We start from the raw sequence: 21,293 nt of genomic DNA, 5'->3' as shown, positions 1-21,293 counted from the left end.
GTTTCTATCCTATTAGTAATTTACAGAGAACACATTTTATAGTAGAAATTGATTTTGAATGGTTGTTCAGGAGACACGTTTTACTCAGAGCAGCATTTAGTCTAGCTATTTTGCAGTCTGATAACTATTAAAAGAATTCCATTATCTCTTTGTTACTTATTATTCTCTCAGGCTAAGCTAATGGTTTAAGTTCATATTAATTCTTAATACTTTTCAATTTTTATCTCAAACGTCCTTGATGCTTATTGCCTAATTAAACAAACTGATTTTCTGTCTCAGAAATGCTTATATCTAAGTGTTGGGTACTTACAGTCTTAAGGAGTTTTACACAGAAAATGCCTTATTACATACACATTTGTTCTCAAATTTGTTTGCTCTCCATTATTTGCATCCCACTACAACAGTTTTTAGGAGAAAGCACATTTGTCTCCTCTGTTTATCTTCCCTCTAGTCAAACCCAATATCAGTTGTAATTGAGTGCAGTAGTCCTAAGTTTCTGAAAGTGTGATAAGACCAGTAGATGCAAACTCAAGAGAGGAGTTTTATACTTTATGTATTGAATTCTGGACATTTTTATCTATTTGTTGACTCTAGAGAGTTGATTTTAATAGTTTTTGTTTTCTTCCACTAGTTTACTAGAATTTCATTAGATTCGTAAAGCTTATGGATACTTACAATGCAACCCCTGAACAAACCCCTTGACAATTGAGATGTCAAAGGTCCAGAGCTAGGCAGTGTTAACCTTAAAATTAAAAGTTACTTTATCAGCAAAAATTTGGGTATAGCAGAGAATTGCAATTCAGGACATGCAAGCTATAGCAAAACCAGAGGCAAGTCAAACAGAGGAAAGGAATGTTATTTTATGGAGAAGAAGGAGGAAGCTGGAAGGGGTTGTTTTGAATAGAAGTCCATTGGAGAAAATTAAAAGAGTTCAGGCTGATGACAGTTTCTCATTGACTAAGTTGCAGGGGTAGTCAATTTCTTATAGGAGATGCAATGCACATCTTTCCCTATTGGTACCTGTAATTAATGATTCTTTCCTGGTGATAATTCTTCTGCTGGAGTCTGTAATTGATAATCTTCTTATTTGACATTTGAGTCATATGGTTCTCCTTTCTGTGCTCCCCTTTCTGGCCTCCCAACTCCATTTTAGTGAGGTTTCCCTTTATCAGTTTTCATAGTGGATAACTACAGTGTTCTGGTTATGGGCCTCTGAAAAGAGATACCAATTCAGACTCCTCTTTGTCCAGCATTTCTTCCCCAAATGCATACTACATTAGATGTTAGCCCAAAGCAGAAAACCCTCCCTTTCTTGAGCTACACTTTATGCTAGTTATTTTAAAAAGGTAAGACATTAACTGGTCTCGTGCAAAGGATCTTAGATATTTGTACTTTGTGAGTCAGTAAAATTTTCAAAGAATCAGAGGACCGACAGAGTTGCCAATGTTTAATTTTCTCAGTTGAGGCCACTGAGAAACAAAAGAAAGAAATGCTCAATGCTCATGCCCCATTAACTCCTTGTGAGAGTAGCAGATGGGTTCTGATACCGACCATTACTCCAGCAACCTTCCAATGCCCATATAATCACTCTGGGTGGGGAGAGGATGGATGTGGAGAGGTTTGGGAGAAGGGAGTTATTGGTCTACTGGAGATGGAAAACTACTTGTAGAGATCAGGGGTGTCTTTCACAAAAAGAAGGTTAGCTTCTATATCCCTTAGCTTCTAGTTAGGAAAGCAAAAGGAATTTAATCAAGAAATTGATTATGCAAGTGTTGAATGATGAAAGTGAAAAGAGGTCAGCCAGGTAACCCAAAGAATAGTGAAAGTGGCTTCCATTCCTAGGGAAGAGGGGGAGATGGTGTTATGAGATCTAGACATGTATAAGAGGGTTTACTACCATAGGAGCTGGAACAACCAAGGGGTCGCTCTGAAGCTAGTGAACAGACATTTGATGGGGGTATTGTGTGGGTGGTTCTGAATCTGCCAGAAGGGAGTGCCAATGCTGTCTCTACTCTTGGATGGAGGAAGAGAGTCCCTTTTCTCCAATTTTCTTCCAGCTTCCTACTAGTGATTCCCATTGTCAGCACCTAAAAGACGCCAGCTAGGAAGAGAACCTATAAATGTAGTTTGCAAAGGCTCTGCCCCAGCATCACAGAACAGGTTTAGAATGATTAGCTTGGGGCTGAAAGATATTAATAAGTAACTGACATAGTATCTCATTTCTCCATTGATCACTTATACAGAGTACTTTTTGATCTGCTCTTTGTGACTTCTTGAGCAAGGGAGAAAGAGAAATGGAGAGAGCTAGCAGGGCAGAGGGAAGAGATAGTGGCAAACACCCTATACTCTCACCACTTGGTGTGACAAGGATTTTGGAGCTTATTCTGGATCAAGTGCATTGTGGTGGTCTGAGCCATCTTATCAGTACTTCAATCAAGAGAGCAGACTATTGCACAAAGGGGTCTTACCAGCAAGAGTTTCAATGGGAATCAGTGGGGATGGGAGCTGAGGAGACTAGAACGTTTATTTTCCCAATGGGAAAACTCCTTCTTACCCCTGAGAATGAACATTTGGACACCCCTTAGAGAGGGCATCAATATGTAGTGCCTTTTGTTGGAAAAGCAGTGGCACTCAATAGAGCCGCAATTAAATTCCCAGTTAAGTAAACAGACTTTTTCTCCTCTTTGTTAATTCTTCCTCTCTGCTGCAATGTGGAAAGAACTAGAACCTGAAGAGAACGGAGGAAAGAGGAATAAATGAGTAGACTATTCCTTCTTTCCACTCCAAGTCCTAAACACTGGCCACTGAGTGGTCCCACAGAGCCTGGTCTTTGAGCTAGAAAAAGAGGAGATGTGATGTAAAGCAGTTATAAGCTGCAGTAATGGACTCAGCCTGAACTGTTGTTAAGGAAGAGAAAATGGATTTGCCATTGCAGATGGAAATCAGTTACTGGAGAAAAATTAAAACTATTACATACTGAGTTCAGATTGTTCAGTAAATCAATTACACAGAAGTCAAAATCAAATTTTTTGGACATCATCTCAGAATAAAAGATAATCTTTAAATTGGAAAAAAAAGCTATCTTAAAAACTCAAAAATATTACCCTTATTTTTCTCATTTTGTCATGGTTTGATCTAGTATGCATCCATGATGTAGGATTTTAGAGTGTTTATTATTAGTCATTGAAATTTTTATCAGTCAGGGATTACTAGTATTGATAGCTATAACCTGTCAAAAGAGAAGTTCATACAGTGCTACTGCAGCCAGAGTCCTCTCCCTCACTTTAGCTTTTAAATCTCTGTGGAGAAAGAAGGGAAGGTGGAATTAATGAAGAACTGTAGTCTTTGAACATAAGAGAATGTTACAAAAGAGTAACATAAGCTTAAAAGCATCTTGTAGGTGGTGAAATATAAAACTATAGGAAAACTATTAAAATATACCAGAAATGGAATTTTTGTCATCATCCTTACTCATCACCTTAGAAATTCTCAGAAATATTTTGTTTTAATGAAACATACGGTGTTCTGTGTATTGAGAAGCAAATTTTGCTAATGGAAGGATAATCTCAAATTAAGAGAACTTGATCTCTTCTCGTCTCCATTTGCCTTAAATTTGAGGCACTTAAAAACTTCAGTATCTTTTAAAAAGTATTTCTTTTTGTCCTTACATGATTAGGGAGCACGGTTCCAGAAAACTGATTAATTTAACTTGTATTTCCAACATCAGAAAATGAAGTAAAAATCACTTCATTCACTACTACCTTGAAAAGATGTGAATAAGACCCAATCAGCTGCACAGTGATAGGTTAAGAGGCTTGGCTTTAGAACCAGAATGTTCTGGTCTGAACCAGCAGAGAGTGTGACTTTGGGCATATTTCATTACTGTTCTAAGACTTGATTTCCTCACCTGTCATTAGTATTGTGCCCACCTCCTTTGGTTGGCTGCTCTTATGAGATACATTTGAAATCACATATGTATAGTGCTTAAACTGGCATAACTTCTCAATCTATGTTAGCCTAAATGAAAGGCAACTGGCACTAATAATCAGCAATAGAATGGTTTGTAAAACCCCTATTCTCCAATATATACATGACATGATACTATATATACCATAATATATTATAATATGTAATGTGTTATATTATATATTATTATATAATAGTATAATACTGTAAATTAATATAATATTAACATATTATAAACTTTCTCAGAATTCCCAGATAAAATCACTATTGCCATCATAGAGTGATGACATAAAACTTTTTCTGCCTTACAAAAGCAATTTGAGATAATGATGGCTGACTTTCTTTTCTAAAAACCATAAAACCATTTTAGAACTCCAACTACATTTACTCATTCATTCCTTGAGCAATTATTTATTGAGAGCTTGCTCTGTGTCTGTCACTGTACACTGTACTAGGCACTGAGGGGGGATACGTTGAAATTGCCATCGGCTTTGTAAAGTTTTCGGGTCATATCTGTTGTCAGTCAGGGTCCCAGAAGGAAATAGTTTGCACTCTCAAAGGGGTGAAAGAGAGGTACTATTTAACGGAGGTACTATTTACAAAAGTTGTGGGCAGGGTTGAGGTTAAGCAGAAAGGCGTGATGAAGCACCACAAGACTAGCCACAGTCCTATGTCTGAAAGGTCAAGCGGAGACACTAGTTAATGGAACCTAGGGACCTTCGAAGATAGGTGCCTACAGAGCTGTGGACCTAGAGTAGAAGACTTTAGCCATTGCTACACCATGGCCAACAGAGAGGGACCTCTCTTTCCTCTAGCCTTCCAGTCTACAGCCTCTCTTTCCCATTGACTGAACACACCCAGGAACCAGAGGGCTAGAGAGCCCATGGACTATGCCCAGGATAGAAAAGGTATAGGGGTGGATCTCGATTGGAAAATGAGGAATATCCAGAAAATATCTATCCTCTTTTTTTTTCCCTTGTTTTATATAACAGATGTTGTGTTTTATTTCTGAATATAAAGTAAAAATATTTTTAATATATAACATTTGGAAAACTGCCTTGTAAGTTGAGATCCTGCTTTTTCCTAGCCAGGACATGCTCTCAGTTAAAGGCATATAAATTTATCCAGTCAGCTCTCACACTCAAAGTGTCATAAAATAGAAGTTTATTTCCATGGCTTAGACCTCTTAAAAGTACTCTTGCTTGCCAGAAGACCTACTGATGTTACCCTGGAACATTTTGTCTTTCTGCCAGTCATATTTCCTTAGCATAGCATCTTTCTGCATGTATCACACCCTTCGTGTATTAAGTTCCATTCCATATTTTTGCATACCACATTGTTCGTCATTATCTCCACTAAACAAATCCTACTTATTATTTAAGGCTACAAAGAAACCTCATTTCCTTCTCAACCTCATTTCCTTCTGAAACACTGCACGACTACTTTATTTCAAAGAAGAGTTTACACATAGGATTTTAGCATTTAATTATATTCTTTGATTTACTAAATTTACAAATATTTTTGAGCAGCTACTATCTACCAAGTACATATTTAGTATGTGTGAGTTTTTCCTTCCACATTAGACCTAAAATTCTCAAGGGCCAGATTTGCTTTGAGCTTCATTTTTTAAAATAAATTTTTTGTATTTGAGTATAGTTGACACACAATATGATATTATTTTCAGGCGTACAACACAGTGATTCAACTTCTGTATATGTTATGTTCTCTCATTTCAAGTAGCTACTGTCTGTCACCATATAATGTTATTATAATATCATTGACTATATTCTCAATGCTGTGCCTTTTAGTCCCATAACTTATTAATTCCATAACTGAAATCCTGTATCTCCCACTCCCCTTCACCCATTTTGCCCACCACTCCTGCACCCTCCTTCCCTCTGGCAACCATTGGTTTGTTCTCTGTGTTTATAGATCTGATTCTGCTTTTTGTTTGTTTGTTCATTCATTTGTCTTGTTTCTTAGATTCCACATATGAGTGAAATCATATGGCATTTGTCTTTCTCAGTCTGACTTATTTCACTTAGCATCATACCCTCTTTAGGTCTACCCATGTTGTCATAAATGGAAAGATCTCACCCCCTTTTTAATGATAATAATGCATAATATTCTGTTGTCTGTGTGTACCACATCTTCCTTATCCATTTGTCTATGGGTGGACTCAGTGTTTATTGCAGCATTATTTACAATAGCCAAGATATGAAAGCAACCTAAGTCTGCATTGAGCTTCATTTGGAGCCCATCATACTTTGTGTTAGTCTGAGAAGGTATAGTTAAGGTCTTTATTTCTATGGAGGAAACTTGATCATTGTCCTTCCCTGCTGAAGATAGCTTAGAGATTTCTATTCCAGTTGCAGTGTTTTATCCTATTTTTAAGTGCAATCCTACCAAGCAAAATCGATGTAAGATAAAAAGTAAATTTTGCCTCATAGATTTTTCCTACTAATTTAGTATGTGAAGCCATTTATTAGAGATCACCTTGATGTTCTTATTTTTTTCCCAGACCCACACTCTATTAATCATGATTTTTTGAAATTGACTGCAAATAACATTTGCATTGTGATAGTCCTTTTTCCTTCCTTCTTTCCTTCCTTCCTTCCTTCCTTCCTTCCTTCCTTCCTTCCTTCCTTCCTTCCTTCTTGAGAGAGAAAGAGCGAGAGTGTGAGCAGCCGCAGAGGGAGAGTGAGAGAATCTCAAGCAGGCTTCACGCTCAGCGCAGAGCCTGATGTGGGGCTTTATCTCATGACCCTGAGACCATGACCTGAGTCAAAATTAACAATTGGACGCTTAACTAACTGAGCCATCCAGGTGCCGCACATCTTGATAGTACCAGTGCTAAATTTACCAATTACCATGTTTGTGTTTGTACCATGATGTGACATAATGCTGCATGTATTTTATTAACTGTGCAAATTCATTTGGCACTCTCCAAGTAGATATTTAAGAGACCACATAATTTATCATCTAGCCATGGCCTAACACTTAAGTCCTAGCCTGTCATTGTTCTTAGTTTCTTCACCCAAATAAGTAGATATCATTTACCTCACACAAAAAGATGGCCCATCAAATATATGGCACACTAAGTTTTGTAGAAATAAAAAAAACTTAAACAATAAGTTAATATTCTTATGTATTTTATGGGTCCTTATTTTATGTGTATATATAAAATACACATGTAAATATATATAATATATATTATAACATAATATATAACAATATATAATAAAATATATAACATATATATGAAATCAGTTTTTGGCTTATAAAATAATACATCACAAAAAATTTGGAAAATATGGAAAAGAAAGAAAAACCTCCTATAGAACCCTTACATGATGTCCACTGTTACCATTTACACAGCTTCTTTAGTATTTTTCCATGCTTTCATTTTACAGAATTATAATCATTGGGTATATCTAATTCTGTATCCTGAATGTAAAACTTAAATTTTGAATCTTGCTTTATTTAAAAAAAAACTTAGGAGCATAAACTTTGTTTTTTTCAGATTCTACCTTATCGAAGCCCTCAAGATAGAAGATCCCTATGTGATAAAATACTATTTGTCTATTTTTGTTAGGTGTCAAGGAACCTTTGAGTAAAAGCTCTAAAATTCTGGCTACTCCTGTTTGGTCAGCATTAGAAAAGTTCAATCATTCCTTGGTGTATGCTGAGGAAATGCTTTTCCTGGGCATATTGAATCAAACTCCTGAAAAACCTATGGGATTCTCTCCCCAGAACACTTACAAAGGCGAAGTTTCTCCCTCCCCCACTCTCTTACGCACTCTGTCAGTTCTGCTGCCAACTCCTGCATAATATAGTCAAATTATGTGTTAGAAATTCAACCCTGGTTTCCTGGGTGATGGTACAATGCCACTACTTAGTATTCCTAGTCACATAGCTACAATTCCATCATGCTCTTAATCTATATATATCTTCATGTTCAGAGAAGCAGACTTTTCAAATCAGGCATGTATTAAGAGTTTAAATGCACAGAATGAGAAAACATAGGAGCTTCTTAAGCTCAGCCATGATGCAGGACATTTTTTTACCAAGATTTTGAGAAACCACCATATGGACTAATGCGTTTTGGATTCAGGGATTTCTATAGGATATCTTTTCCAGTTCAATTCTGCAAACAGAATTCTTTATATTCTCTTGTAGACTATTGGATGCCTAAACTTGAAATTTGGACCATTTTTTAAAAGCCTGTGTTTTCAAAATGAGATTAGTTTTTCTCTGGAGTTGCACAACCAGGGTGCACCCTTAAATTTTGGTAACGTTATTGAGGTTCTTTATCTCTGAAGTGGCTTCCAATGATCTACACAAAACAAATGTCATGAATTGCAGCATTTCTTCTTCAAAATGGCCAGGTTTGTGTGATTTAGACCAGGGAATTCTAGCTCTTTCTAATTAAAATTTTCTGTGATAAATATTTGCCTATGTGCTTATACATATAAGAGATTTAAACTGATGGTAAAATTGAAATTAGGTTTTTCTGGTGATGTCTATTTCCTGTATTGGTTTGTTTTTCTTTTTCTTTTTTTGACCGTAATATCAGACTTGTGTTCCTTAAATTCTAAATCCGCCATGTTTTAACTGTTACCTTGGTCCAGTTATTTTTCTGAGCATTTGTTCCCTCATTAGGAAAAAAAAATGAAAATAATCTCAGAGACTGTTATGGGGATTAAATGAAATATTGTAGGAGAAAGTATAAAGCCTTTCACAAATATGTATTATTTTTATATCCTTAATGATAATGGATTATTTGGGAGCCTAAGTGTTACCCTCTATTCTTTTCTCTCCTCCTGAGTAGTTTTGCACTGATTTCTTGGATTTTTGAATTTTGTGAACCTCTTTTCTCACATATCAGATTGAATTGACTTGGGCAATTGTGATATTTACTTATACATGTACATTGCATACATTCAAATGTTAGTTTGGAGAATACAAAGAAGCCATGTATTTGTATTCAACTAAGGATACTGAACTCTTTTTTGTGTTTGTGTCTCTTTTTTTTTCCTCCCGTAGGTCTTAAAAATTGTCAGCAAAACTGTGCTGAACAACAGACATCCTAAGAGGGGGTATTTTTTACCTCTACAATGAAGAAAAGCAGGAGTGTTATGGCAGTGGCGGCTGATGATGTAAGTTCCAAAAATCAGAGTTGCTCGATTCTACCCGCTTTTTGTCTGCTCAATGAAGAAGTTGCTCCATAATTTTATCCAAAGAGTGGGCAAGGTTGTTTAACATCATCACTTTATCATCACTAGTTGTTTCTGTGACCCAGGCATTGCCAGCATCTGGACCCAGAATTCTGCAAGGTAGACAGCAGGAACACAGCTCTCTCTGCAGCTTAGAGATGGGCTCAGGTTGAGGTTTAAGGTCTCATTCACAAAACCCCCATTTCTGATGGATGCCCACCTTCTAGCTCTTAGAAACTCCTCTTTCTACATTGCCTGCCTTATCAGTTCCATGATGACTTTCTTCCCTGTCTTTACCCAGGTACAGCTAATCCTTGAGAGTCACCTCGTATGGTGGGGTTTTTGACAACTGCTTGTATGAAGCTTGTGATGTACACATCCTATAGGTCTTGGCTACTCAAGTGTGATCCTCAGAGTAGCAGCATTAGCATTGCCTAGGAAATGCAAAATCTTAGGCTACATCTTAGACCAAAAAACCAGACTGTATTTTAACAAGATCCCATGATGGCTAGATATAGGCATTCTTTTAGAAGCCCTGTGCCAGGTCATCTGAAGAAGTCTGTAAACTCACCATCTCATAACTCTGCATCTTGGGCAGCTGAGATTAATTATCTCCTTTGCTTTCAATTGACCAGTCCCCTATTAGTGTGTCTTTAATTGTCCAGTTTTTACTCAGTTTCTGTTTGTAATTGAGCTAGAAATCATATGCCATCAATCTGATGTGCAGAAGGAAGGGAGGGAGGAAGGAAAAAGTAGTAATTTTCCTTGCTTTCTGTAATAACTCATCGTATTGTTAAGCTCCTGGTTCAACAGATGGGGAGGGGCTGGGAGGAACTTGAACTTGCCAGTTTACGTAAAATTCTGTCTTTTGGGTAAATGCTCTATCTTTCAGGATTTCTCCCAGTTCTTACTCCTTCCCTTTAATCACATGGCATTGGGCAAAGGGACTTAACATTAATTAACATTATAGTAATAGATGTGTGGTATTGTCCTTATCTTGTATTGTCCCCTTTCCACTAGCATCTACTGTTGTTCAGTGGAGGAACCTCTTTCTTTCTTTCTTTCTTTCTTTCTTTCTTTCTTTCTTTCTTTCTTTCTTTCTTTCTTTCTTTCTTTCTTTCTTTCTTTTTCTTTCTTTCTTTCTTTTTCTTTCTTTCTTTCTTCCTTCCTTCCTTCCTTCCTTCCTTCCTTCCTTCCTTTCTTCCTTTCTTCCTTTCTTCCTTCCTTCCTTCCTTCCTTCCTTCCTTCCTTCCTTCCTTCCTTCCTTCCTTCCTTCCTTCCTTCCTTCCTTCATTTCTTTCTTTGAGAGAGCATTTCTGGTAAAAGGAACGACATATGCAAAGGCTTTTACCACATGTAAGACACTATGTTTAGCTTTGTCGGAATAAGCAAATGAATAACTGTGATGACTGTGTTTGCATACAGTTATTTGCAGTACACAAATACCTTTAATAGGAGACTTAATATGATGAGTGACATAGGAACAGTATACATTAAGTACTTTGCATTTGGGAACTAAGTCCCAGAAGTGAGGGGCAAATTCAGTGCTATTCAGGTACTGAACACAAGCAATTAATTATGACTCTAGGGATTACAGAATAACTTACAGAGGTGGGAATTGCTGGTTTGGGGAGGAGTTGAAAGGGGAAAATGGCTAAAGAGAGTAGGAAAGAAGAACCAGGGGATATGTGTGTGGGTGACACACACACACACACACACACACACACACACACACACACAGAAAGAGGAAGGGGTTGATTTTATACATAAAATATATTATTTACCCCTGGGCAACTTCTCATAATTGATGGTGATTGCCTATGATAAAACTGTGTTTTTCAAAGACAACATTACTTTTGTTATTGTCTCATGGAGCATCGTGACATTTAGTCTTCACGGAGTCCCTAAGTGTCACTTGATGCTTCCCATAATTTCAATTTCCAGTTTTATAAGGTTTGAAAAGCTCTGGCCTATGGTCCAGATTGAGTACCCAAGCACACTAGAAGTCCTTGGAAATATCCAATCTCATTTCCTCACCAGGAGTTTAATCAGAATTCAAAAATTGGAGCAAGCTCCAAAAATGACTGGGACAGACTTAACAAAGGGAAAATAAAGCAAAGGCAACACCAACAAAGTCGTAACTACTCAGCCCCTGATATGCCTCAACTGTGCATTTCAGTGGTCCTAACTGAGTCAGTTTTGATATGGGGCTAGGACTGAGTCCCTTTGGCATCCCCTTCCCTTCTTCCCTTCAGACTTTTCCCATTTAGATGCAGGGTTTCACACCAGCTTCTCCTTTGTGATAACCTTTTGGAATTATATTGGCAAAAATATCAATTTTTAAACAAACAGTTATCCAGGAGCATGAGGATAATCCCAAATTGGGTTATATCCCTTGGGATTATAGAGATACAGGGTGAATTTGAGGCAGTATGATACATTTTAAAATTCGTGAATTCCAGAAGTAACATTCAAATTAATGTTCCTTTCCCCCAAATCTTTGATCTGGTGAGTGGTGTAGTCAGCCAGAATCATGCTAGTTAAAATAGGAATATAAGTCTAAGATCTCAAATTCGGTAATTGAGAATTGACTGAATTAGGTTGTTCCCTTGAGGATGTTAGCAATTTTGGGGGTGGGGAGTGCTGTATAGATTATGAGTATGAATGAGAGAGTTTGAGGTAATTATGACTAACTCTAGATGGGCTAATGAGTGTTTGTAAAACAATATTAATGTTCCCAGTGTTTAACTTAATTTCTAAAAAGCCACTCCATTTTGTTCTTTTGTGGCAATACATTTTCATGGAGTCTTTTAAAATGAATTCCTTTAATTCAAAGAATGACTTCAAATTTGTAAATTCAAACCTCTTGGCAAGTCAGTGTGGGAGATATTTTTTGGCAGATGTGACTTTGTTACTTTTCAAATAGCAAATACCAAATAAGCACCCATTTAGTTCATTTACTACAATTAAACCTAGTTGATAATACTTCCTTTTTCTAAAAGAGAAAAATATCCAAAAACCTTATTAAGGAGACTATAGTGGTTGGTGGTTTAACTAAATGATATCCTTATTTCTGTTCTTTGGTACAAAGTCTCTTGCATAGCTCAGGTGAAATATATACTCATGACTTGCTTTCCAGATAACCAGTACTTTCTTTACATGAATATTTGGAAGTAGTCTGACTTACAGTCATGAGTTCTGGCTCTTAGTTTGTTTTTGAATCTCTTCAAGAATACTTTGTGTATTCTGTTCATTAACTTGTCTTTATGTCTTTTGACAAAAAACTTATATATACAAGCTTTCCCCTCAGCTTCTTATTTGTAACACACACACACACACACACACACACACACACTGACTACACTAAGTGCTAGACTTACAATGGATTTAAAATATGGAAAACTACAGATGGTTTTGTCTTCTTGTTATTGAATTGTGGTCTTACTAAATTTCAAATAAATGGTATTCTTGTCAAGGACAAGAAAATGTGATGATATCCCATTTCAGGTAGGAAGAGTGGGGCCCCTGAAAATTGTCAGGCCTATTCATGCCCAAATTTCCTTCATCAAAATGTGGTCTTGTGTCAGATAAGCATAAATCACTAGAATATAGGTTTCTGTGAGCATAGATACTGTGCTTCCTTTTGCTGTTGTATCCTTCTTGAGTAGCACAGTGCAAAACTGTAATAGGTGTGCAACAAATATTTGTTGCATGAACCCAGCTAACACCCTGAAACTTGAGTTAATTCTTCTTGTATGAACTAAGATAGGGATGGGTGGAGTGGGAGATAGAGAACTTTTGTTTGTTTAAACCTTTGGAGGTCTATTCCTAGGTTCTCCTAAGTCTTTTCTGAAAGACTTGCAGGAAGGACCTGTCTTTTTAGGGCCACAGAATGAATTTCAGGTGAGACTCCTTAGCCTGCTGATAGGACTTCCATTATTCTGTGTTAAGATAAGAGGAGAGGGGCACCTGGGTGGCTCAGTCATTAAACGTCTGCCTTCGGCTCAGGTCATGATCCCAGGCTCCTGGGATCCAGCCCCGCATCTGGCTCCCTGCTCAGTGGGAAGCCTGCTTCTCCCTCTCCCACTTCCCCTGCTTGTGTTCCCTCTCTCGCTGTGTCTCTCTCTGTCAAATAAATAAATAAAATCTTTAAAAAAAAAGATAAGAGGAGAGAGTGGTAGTTCTATCTTTTGAACTCCGCATTGCTCTCCATGGGTATTTGCTGTGTTATGACATTTTCTGTCTTTGAGCCTGTATGAATGGTACATAAGCAGTGGCTCATTTGGGGCTCTCACTCGCAACAGTACCAGGAACCACAGTCACTAAGAGATCTAGGAAAAATGAATAACTCTTATCAGTGGTTATAGTACAATGTCTTTATCTTCTCACAACTATTTCATTCATGTTAGCATTAGGGGATGCACTGAACACATAAAGTTCTGTTCAGGGCTGGATAAAGTATGCTCTTCTTTTTCTGAACTCTTACATAATTTTACCAAAAAAAAAAAAAAAAGAGAGAGAGAGAGAGAGAAAGAAAGAAAGAAAAAGAAACTTAAACTCTGAGAAGATCTTTTATGGGAACAGAGATAGTCAGTTATCCATAATTATCAACATCTTTCTGTCCTAAGAAAGTATTTTTACTTTAAAACACTAAACAAGAAAGTATATGCCTTAGCTAATGTAGTTTTCCCCCATGTTGCAGAATGATAACATTGATTTCCAAAATATATGTTCAATTGTAAGCTTTCATTTTAGCAAGTTAAAAAAAAAACAGAAAAAGAAGGGGAATAAAAGAAAGAAAAATTTACGAAAGAGAAAGAAGATAGGAAGCCCTCTAACCCACATGCTATAACTGGTAACCTGTAACGGGGACCCTAAAAATCACCAAGAATTCCAAATGTTGAGAATTAGCCACCGCGCCCACTTATTTGTTTTCTCTCAAGGTTTTGCCGTCAATATTAGATTCTGATTGTGAGATCATGAGTCAGGACTTTATGACGGATGACTTGATCATTTGGATTCTTATTTCACTCTACTGTACATCATTTTAAACATTTGAATCTCATTCTCCTTTTCTTCTCTTTTTTTTCCTTGTGGTTCCTCCAGAATGTTAAAGATTATTTGGAATGTAGCTTAAGTAAATCCTACAGTTCTTCTAGTAACACACTTGGGATTGACCTCTGGAGAGGGAGAAGGTGTTGCTCAGGAAACTTACAGTTACCACCACTGTCCCAAAGACAGAGTGAGAGAGCAAGGACTCCTGAGGGAGATGGCATTTCCAGACCAACCACACTGCCTTTGAGGACACTTCCCAGCATCGCTATCACAACTGTAAGCCAGGAGTGGTGAGTAGTTTTACAATTAAATGTCAGTTCTAAGTTTTACTTTCTGATTATTCCAACATAATTTCATGTTTCTAAAATGTTTGTTATTTGTGGAATAACTAAGGCTATTGACATTTTGAGAATTTGTTTTCCTTTGGGTAGCAAGTGGAGGCCTTTTACACAGTAGAGATATTTTCAGCCTGTTAAGATTGGAAGGAGCCTATTGAGGGAGGAATGAGATACATTTTTATTAATGTCAAGGGAAAACAAAATTACTGCCTATGATCTTTTTTTTTTTTTTAAGTTAACTATTCAGTGTGCCTCAATATGTTTCCATTTAGAAAAGCACAATCCTATGAGAGTACCTAAAGGAATTATACATGTATATATGACAGGAGATATTCTTATTGCTCTGCTCTACATATAATTATTCCTAGCTTCTTCTTATTACAATACCACTTTACTAATCTCAGTTTATGATTATGTATGAAATAAAACACTTCATTATAAGTCAGAAAAGGAATGAAAATTATACTGTGAGGGATGGTTGGACTGTTTTGCAGGGTCTATACTTGTAAAAAGAGGCTATTTTAATCTAGGGTTGAGAAGTTAATCAAGTACCTATAATTTTATAACTGTGGTTAAAATTGTGCCGTGATGCTGCTTCAAATGTGTGTTTTATCATATATTTAATAATCAGCATTTTCTTTTTCTCTTTTTTTTCTCTACGTAATTTTCAAATATTTTCCACGAATGGCCTGCTTACATAACATGGAGTTTTATCATTAAAATGAAAAATATTTTCTCTATATTTATATAATTTTAAATTATAAAAATGTGGTATACTTTTTGTTTAAATCATTTATTAAGGAGAAGGACTAAACATAGTCAGTCATTAAAATCTGGTTTTTATGGTATGCCATATCCACTTGGTACATGCTGAGCTCTGCAGTGCTAATGAGTAGCCCAATATATACCCATTGAATAATGCAGGGCACTTCTTAGTTGGCGGTTATCAAATCCACTCAGAATTAGATCACTGAGACTCTGGCTATTCTAGTTATTGACATGAAATGGTTCATCAGACAGTCTGAGTGTGATACAGAAGCATGGTAACACATTGTAGGGAGAATGGGTTAAAAACTTGAGAAGCACTGACTTACCATCTTCAGTTGAGCTGAATTAACATCAGAATAGTCATAGCCAATCACGGAGAACTAAAATGGGCACATCACTCCCAGATCACTTACTCGATTGCATAGCTTCTGTAATTAGTCTTGGTTATGCTTCTGCAGAATTGCAGATTTGGAATTGTAAAGAATTCCACAGATTTATTTTTCAGCAAGTTGGCACTGGTACAGTTGTACCAGTTGTTACAATATTGAAATGCTTTCATACCAGTTGGTGAATGTATGTTTTCCTGAGTTCTCTGATTGCCCCTTGTACCATCCCAGACGTAAATTGCTCACAATCCAGCAACTAAAGAGGTGATGACTGGCACAGTGGGGGTCTGGTTTTGGCAGGTGTTGATGATATACTTTTTAGAATAACAATCTGGATAAAATGTACCTTGCAAATTTTGAGTTTATTTAACTCAAGGATACCTTGAGAGTTGTGGAATTGTAGAAGTATCAAATCCCGACGGACATTTGGGACATGCTTGTCTATCTCTCTCAGTTGAGGGTATTAATCTGTACAGAGACAGTAATAACACTCACCTCATAGGCTATTGTGAGGGTTAAATATGGTAATCACTATAAGGTACCTATCTTAGTAAAAAGCACATGTTAGGTTATCAACAAATGTTAGTTTCTCTCCTCTTGAACATTATCCAGTAAAGCCTTTTGAAAACTAGAAACCATGTCTCAAGTATCAGTGCCCTCATGCTGGGTGTTCATAGTTCAGATTGAAATGGAGGATTTAGCCATTATCCAGAGAGTTTATGTTGTGCCATCGGTAATACTACACGTTAGTAATTCATTCATAGCATGTCTTTTATTTCAATTACCTGCATACTTTTTTAATATAGGAGAGAGCTAAATTTATTTTTAAATATAAGTAACTAAAAGCATTTCTATATATTCCTTAAAAACGTTGTCACCAGAGTATTGATAGTTGCCGACTGATAGAATCTCTGGCTGAGGAATCTGACTGAAAGACATTTGATTAGAAGTGAGGAAGTAGAGCTTCAACTATCATTATTGCCATCAACTTGATGCAAGTTCACAGATATAAAGGATACAGCCTATGACCATATGTGAGAAAGAATTATACTGACCACTTAGCATACTGAGAATATGGAATCAACCTCCACGTCTAAACCGGGGGTGAGCAAACTTACTGTGAAAGGCCAGATAGTGAATATGTTTAGTTTTGTGGGCTTTGCAGTCTCTGTCCTGACTATTCAACCCTGCTGTGGTAGTGTGAAAGTCACTGTAGCTAATGCATAATAAATAAATGTAGCTGTGTCCTAGTAACCCTTTATTTACCCATACAGGTAGTGGGCTAGATTTGGCCTGCCAGTCAGTTTGGTGACTCCTGATCTAGACTGAAAAAGATCTCCTCTGAGACATGACTCTTGCTCTGATAATTGCTTTGACAGTTACAACTGGGTGAAACTGATCTTGAGTTCCTGGTTAGTATGGTAAATGAGCCATAGGTATAGGGCTGTGTGCTAGAGATAAAATTTTTTAAAGCTAATGAAGGACTTTGAGTGAGTGCAAATGAAAGGTGGTACCCAGTGTATATAAGGTTAAATAGAAAACCGCTAATATAAACTTAGTCCTTTTTTGGGGAGAGCACATGGATGACAGTTTCATCATCCCACAGAAACCCAAATGAACAAACAATGGAGAGATAGTACCTACTTTTCAGAGTTGTGATGAAAATTAAAGGTAATATGTGTGATACATAGAACATAGTAACCAGCACTTAGTGGTTGTTTTGATGTTGTTGCCGTTTTTATTGTTGATGTTATTGTTATATATAGACCGAGTAGCCAGAATTATGCATTATCTATTGTTGGGGATTCTGGGGGAACTTCACCCCCTGAGTTATTGGAACCAACTTGGAAATATGATGAAAAAAGAAGTCAGATATGAAAACAAGGTGTTACATCAATTACTGATAAAATTGATGTTGGAATATATAATCTATGTCTGTGGGCAAGAAGGCTTCTTACACTGAACACCAGAATTATACAGACTTACCACCCAGTAGCAGGAGATGCTGGGCCTGGGCAGCCTCCCCTTCAGAGGGAGAACCTAGCCCTGTAAAATGTGTAGCAGGGAAGAGCTGTAGAAAGTCTGCTCATCTGAGCAAGTACGGGGGAAGGACTGAGTTGTGCATACCCATCTTTTCCTTCTGGAAACACCAACACAGATTATATTATGCCTTCTCCCTGAGGAAGCCTGAGTAAGGATCTAGAAGGAGGCTGGGACTATTAAACTGGTGGCATTCCTAACACTTGGAAGGCACATCAAAGAATGGGAAAAACATATTCTTTACCATTCCCCCGATTGTTTTCTTCTTCCTCTTAAGTCTGGGGTCCCCCCAGGGATGTGGCTGTTCTTTAGAGGGACAGAGCAGGAGAATATCATTAGGACAGTGTGACTGCCATCTTTGTGAGCTTGTTTCTCCAATATCAGTCACTGCTTGAGTATGTAAAGATAATAAATCTGAAACCGAAGTTTCTTGCCCTTGTAAATTAAAGCTCAAGGAAGTTAAGGCCTCAAATTTATTCACCTCACCTTCTTAATTTTCTCGTTTTATTAGAGGGTCCTTCAGCCTTTTGTAGGGTGAGGGCTTCCTAACCAGCATGAGCCTAAGTCATCTTCCACTGTAAGGCTCCAGTTTTCTTTGGTCCCATATAAGTTGAATTAGTCCAGTACCACATCTATGGTGTCTTCGCATTTTAAATAGTTAAAGGAGTTTATTGATTACCACATTTATCAAAGCAGTGTCACTACAGCCAGATTTAGGAAATAAGCCAATACTCAGCCTTGAAAGTCGACAGTTAACTTTATAATTTTATATCTTATAATTTTAATCTTCCTCCGTGGGGATCTTAGAATACTTTACTTCCTTCTAGCCAGCCTTCCCTGTTTACAGTTTGTTTTTATCTATTTTAATTATCTCTTTTTTTTTACTGCACAGTACACTAGCATTATTTTTGCATTTAGTCTTTGATTTATATTTAGATGTTTACCAATATCTTTGCTTTTAGTTCCTTCTTGTATCTCAGACCCCCTGGGATCACTTGCTTTTTTGTTTGGGTCAGTCCTATGGAATTTATGCTTATTTTTTTATTTGGCTGAAAATGTCATTTGCTTTCATTCTTGAAAGCATTTTTTCCCATTGTGTAACAGTTACTTTATTTCAACACTTTGTAACTATTTTCCCTCGTCTTTTGGCTTCCATTGCTATTGGGAAATTGGCTGTAAATCTAATTGCTTTTCACTGTAAGTAATCTGCCCTTTTTTGTTTATTTGTTTCTGAATTTCTGAAGTCCAACTTTGATGTGTCTATGGGTGGGTTTCCTTTTATTTATCCTGTATGGAATTTACTGGACTTCTTGAATATATAAATTGGTGTCTTTCTTATGATATCTGAAATATACTTTTTCATTTTCTCTTCACATATTTCCTGTGCCAACCTCTCTCTCCTCTGCTTTTGACTTCTGATTAAATCTACTTTGGACCTACTTCTTTATTTTCCATTTTTGACAATCTCTTCCATTTTTAAAAAAAATCATTTTGTCTTTCTGTGCTGTATTTTTGTTAATTGCTTTGATTTGCCTTCCAGTTTGCTAATTCTCTTTTCAACTATGTCTAATTTTCTGTTAAACCTGTTATATTTTTTCAATTTTTGTTATTGTATTTTTTATTTTTAGAGTTTGTATTTATTCACTTTTTAAATATGTTAGATAATTTTATGTAGTTTTCTATTCTGTGTATGTGTTAATTATCTATTGCTGCATAATCAATAACCTCCAAAACTTAGTGGCTTAAAGTAACAAACATTTATTATCTCACATTTTCTGTGGATAAGGAATCCACTTGTGGCTTAGTTGGGTGCCTCTGACTTAGCCTCTCACAAGGCTGGAATCAAGTTACTGGCCAATGTTGCAGTCATTTCAAGGCTTGACTGGGTGGGTGGGATCTGCTTCCATGTTCATTTGGTTGTTGATGGGTTCAGGTCCTTATTGCCTGTTGACTGGAAAGAAAGAGTCTGGCTTCTCCTGTGTTATTCCCTCAAAGAAGATTATAAATATCAGTTTGCTTGTCTTCCATCTCCATTTGCCTGAAGGCTGTGCTTTGCTTCTCTAAATGTTTCAGCTGTGAACAGGATGATTCTATTTGGGCATCTTTAAATGAGGTGTGATGTCCTCCATGTTAACAGTCCCAGCTTTTACCTCCATTGGGGAGAATGGTGCCATTTTCTCCATTGCTGGATGGAGGGCTAGAAGCAATTTCAACTGTTCTTATTATCACAGAGGAGGAAAGTGGTCAGTCGGCTGGGGTGATGACTCAGAAACACGGGATGTGCTTTATTGCTCCTACAATGTGTCACAAGTTTACAGTCTGATGAGGTTTTCGATAAAAATATTTAACACTTCTGAGCTGTCTCTCCACTACAGATCCTAAAGCCCTGTTTTAGAGATCAAAATACCCACAGATGCTGTGTGTAAATGCCACAGATTCAACAAAAGCTGGCACGAGGTTGGGAAATTGATGACGCACACATCTGTTTAGCTCCCACCAGGGTTTACCACCCACTGACATTTTTTGGCTACAGAAACTGTATTTGTGATTTGTGCCTTGAGCACTGCTATCTACAAGTCAGCAATTCACAAAGCACCCCCTGCCCCAGGTCCCCATCTCAGGTATGTGAGATAATGGACGATGATATTTAAAATCAGCTGTCATCCATGCCACTCATCATTGCTTATATATCCTGTTATCAAATCAAAATTCTCTTGGAATATGGGAAGTGCGGGTTTTATGCAGAAAGTACTTAGGATAGGATCTAGCCTGTATGATTATGACAATTGGTGTAATACTTTACAGTATAGATAATATTCTCACTATCATACATTAGAGTATATAATGTCCTTTCCATCTCCTATTTTATTTAAATTTAATTCCACAACAACCCTGTGAGGTGGGCATTATTTCTGAAGGTAAAACAGAAACAAATAAAAAATGACTTCAAATAAAAGTATAATCATTGGAAAAAATCATTTCATACTACAGAAAGAATTTATTTTTGATGTTTGATGGCTGACAGCTTTCATTTCCCCACCTCTCCCCTTGGCCTCACATCTAGGAAAGGTTAAAAAAATCTGCACCCACTCCCTTACCCATAATAAATCCCTAAGCCACTTTCCACCCCCCTCTCAACTTTGTTTCACTTTAGATAGAACCTGAGCTCTTCTCCCTGCGGAATCCTTTTGCTTTTTGCTCTGTGAATAGTAAACTTTATTTCATAGTTGTTATTCCTACATGTCATTCATCCTGACATCCATAAATATTCCTGGTCGGGAGCAGCCCAGCATCCAGCAGGGGATGCTAGGTGCCCAAATAAAACAGGTTTCTTAATTCTAGATAAAGTAATGGTGCTTTGTTCCTTGAAACATGTGGTCATTGCAGAGAGCAACAAAAAAAATATTGTGCTTAACTCGTGGCTAAGAACTGAAAGATGAACAAGACATGATCTCTGTTCTTCCCTTCAGTAGTAATAGGCCATAGAAGAGGAAGATGTTAAATTAAAAATCACAAAATAATAT

At 37.0% G+C, this 21,293-nt stretch overlaps 1 protein-coding gene across 1 annotated transcript in view; it reads left to right on the top strand.

Moving 5' to 3' along the window:
* The first annotated feature begins 9,083 nt into the window (after positions 1–9,083).
* Positions 9,084–21,293, top strand: part of PDE4B (phosphodiesterase 4B) — a 420,029-nt gene continuing 407,819 nt past the window's right edge. Inside the window, exons 1-2 of the mRNA XM_028102388.2 lie at positions 9,084–9,125; positions 14,289–14,527. Of these exons, the coding sequence (XP_027958189.1) occupies positions 9,084–9,125; positions 14,289–14,527 (281 nt within the window). The remainder of the gene's footprint in view (positions 9,126–14,288; positions 14,528–21,293) is intronic.

Source organism: Eumetopias jubatus, unplaced genomic scaffold (genome assembly GCF_037043125.1).
Source record: "Eumetopias jubatus isolate StellerSeaLion01/CBP00866 unplaced genomic scaffold, mEumJub1_p1.0 scaffold_4, whole genome shotgun sequence".
In the NCBI taxonomy this organism is placed as follows: domain Eukaryota; kingdom Metazoa; phylum Chordata; class Mammalia; order Carnivora; family Otariidae; genus Eumetopias; species Eumetopias jubatus.
Note: the sequence above shows the minus strand (reverse complement) of the source record. Positions and strands in the feature narration are given on the sequence as shown.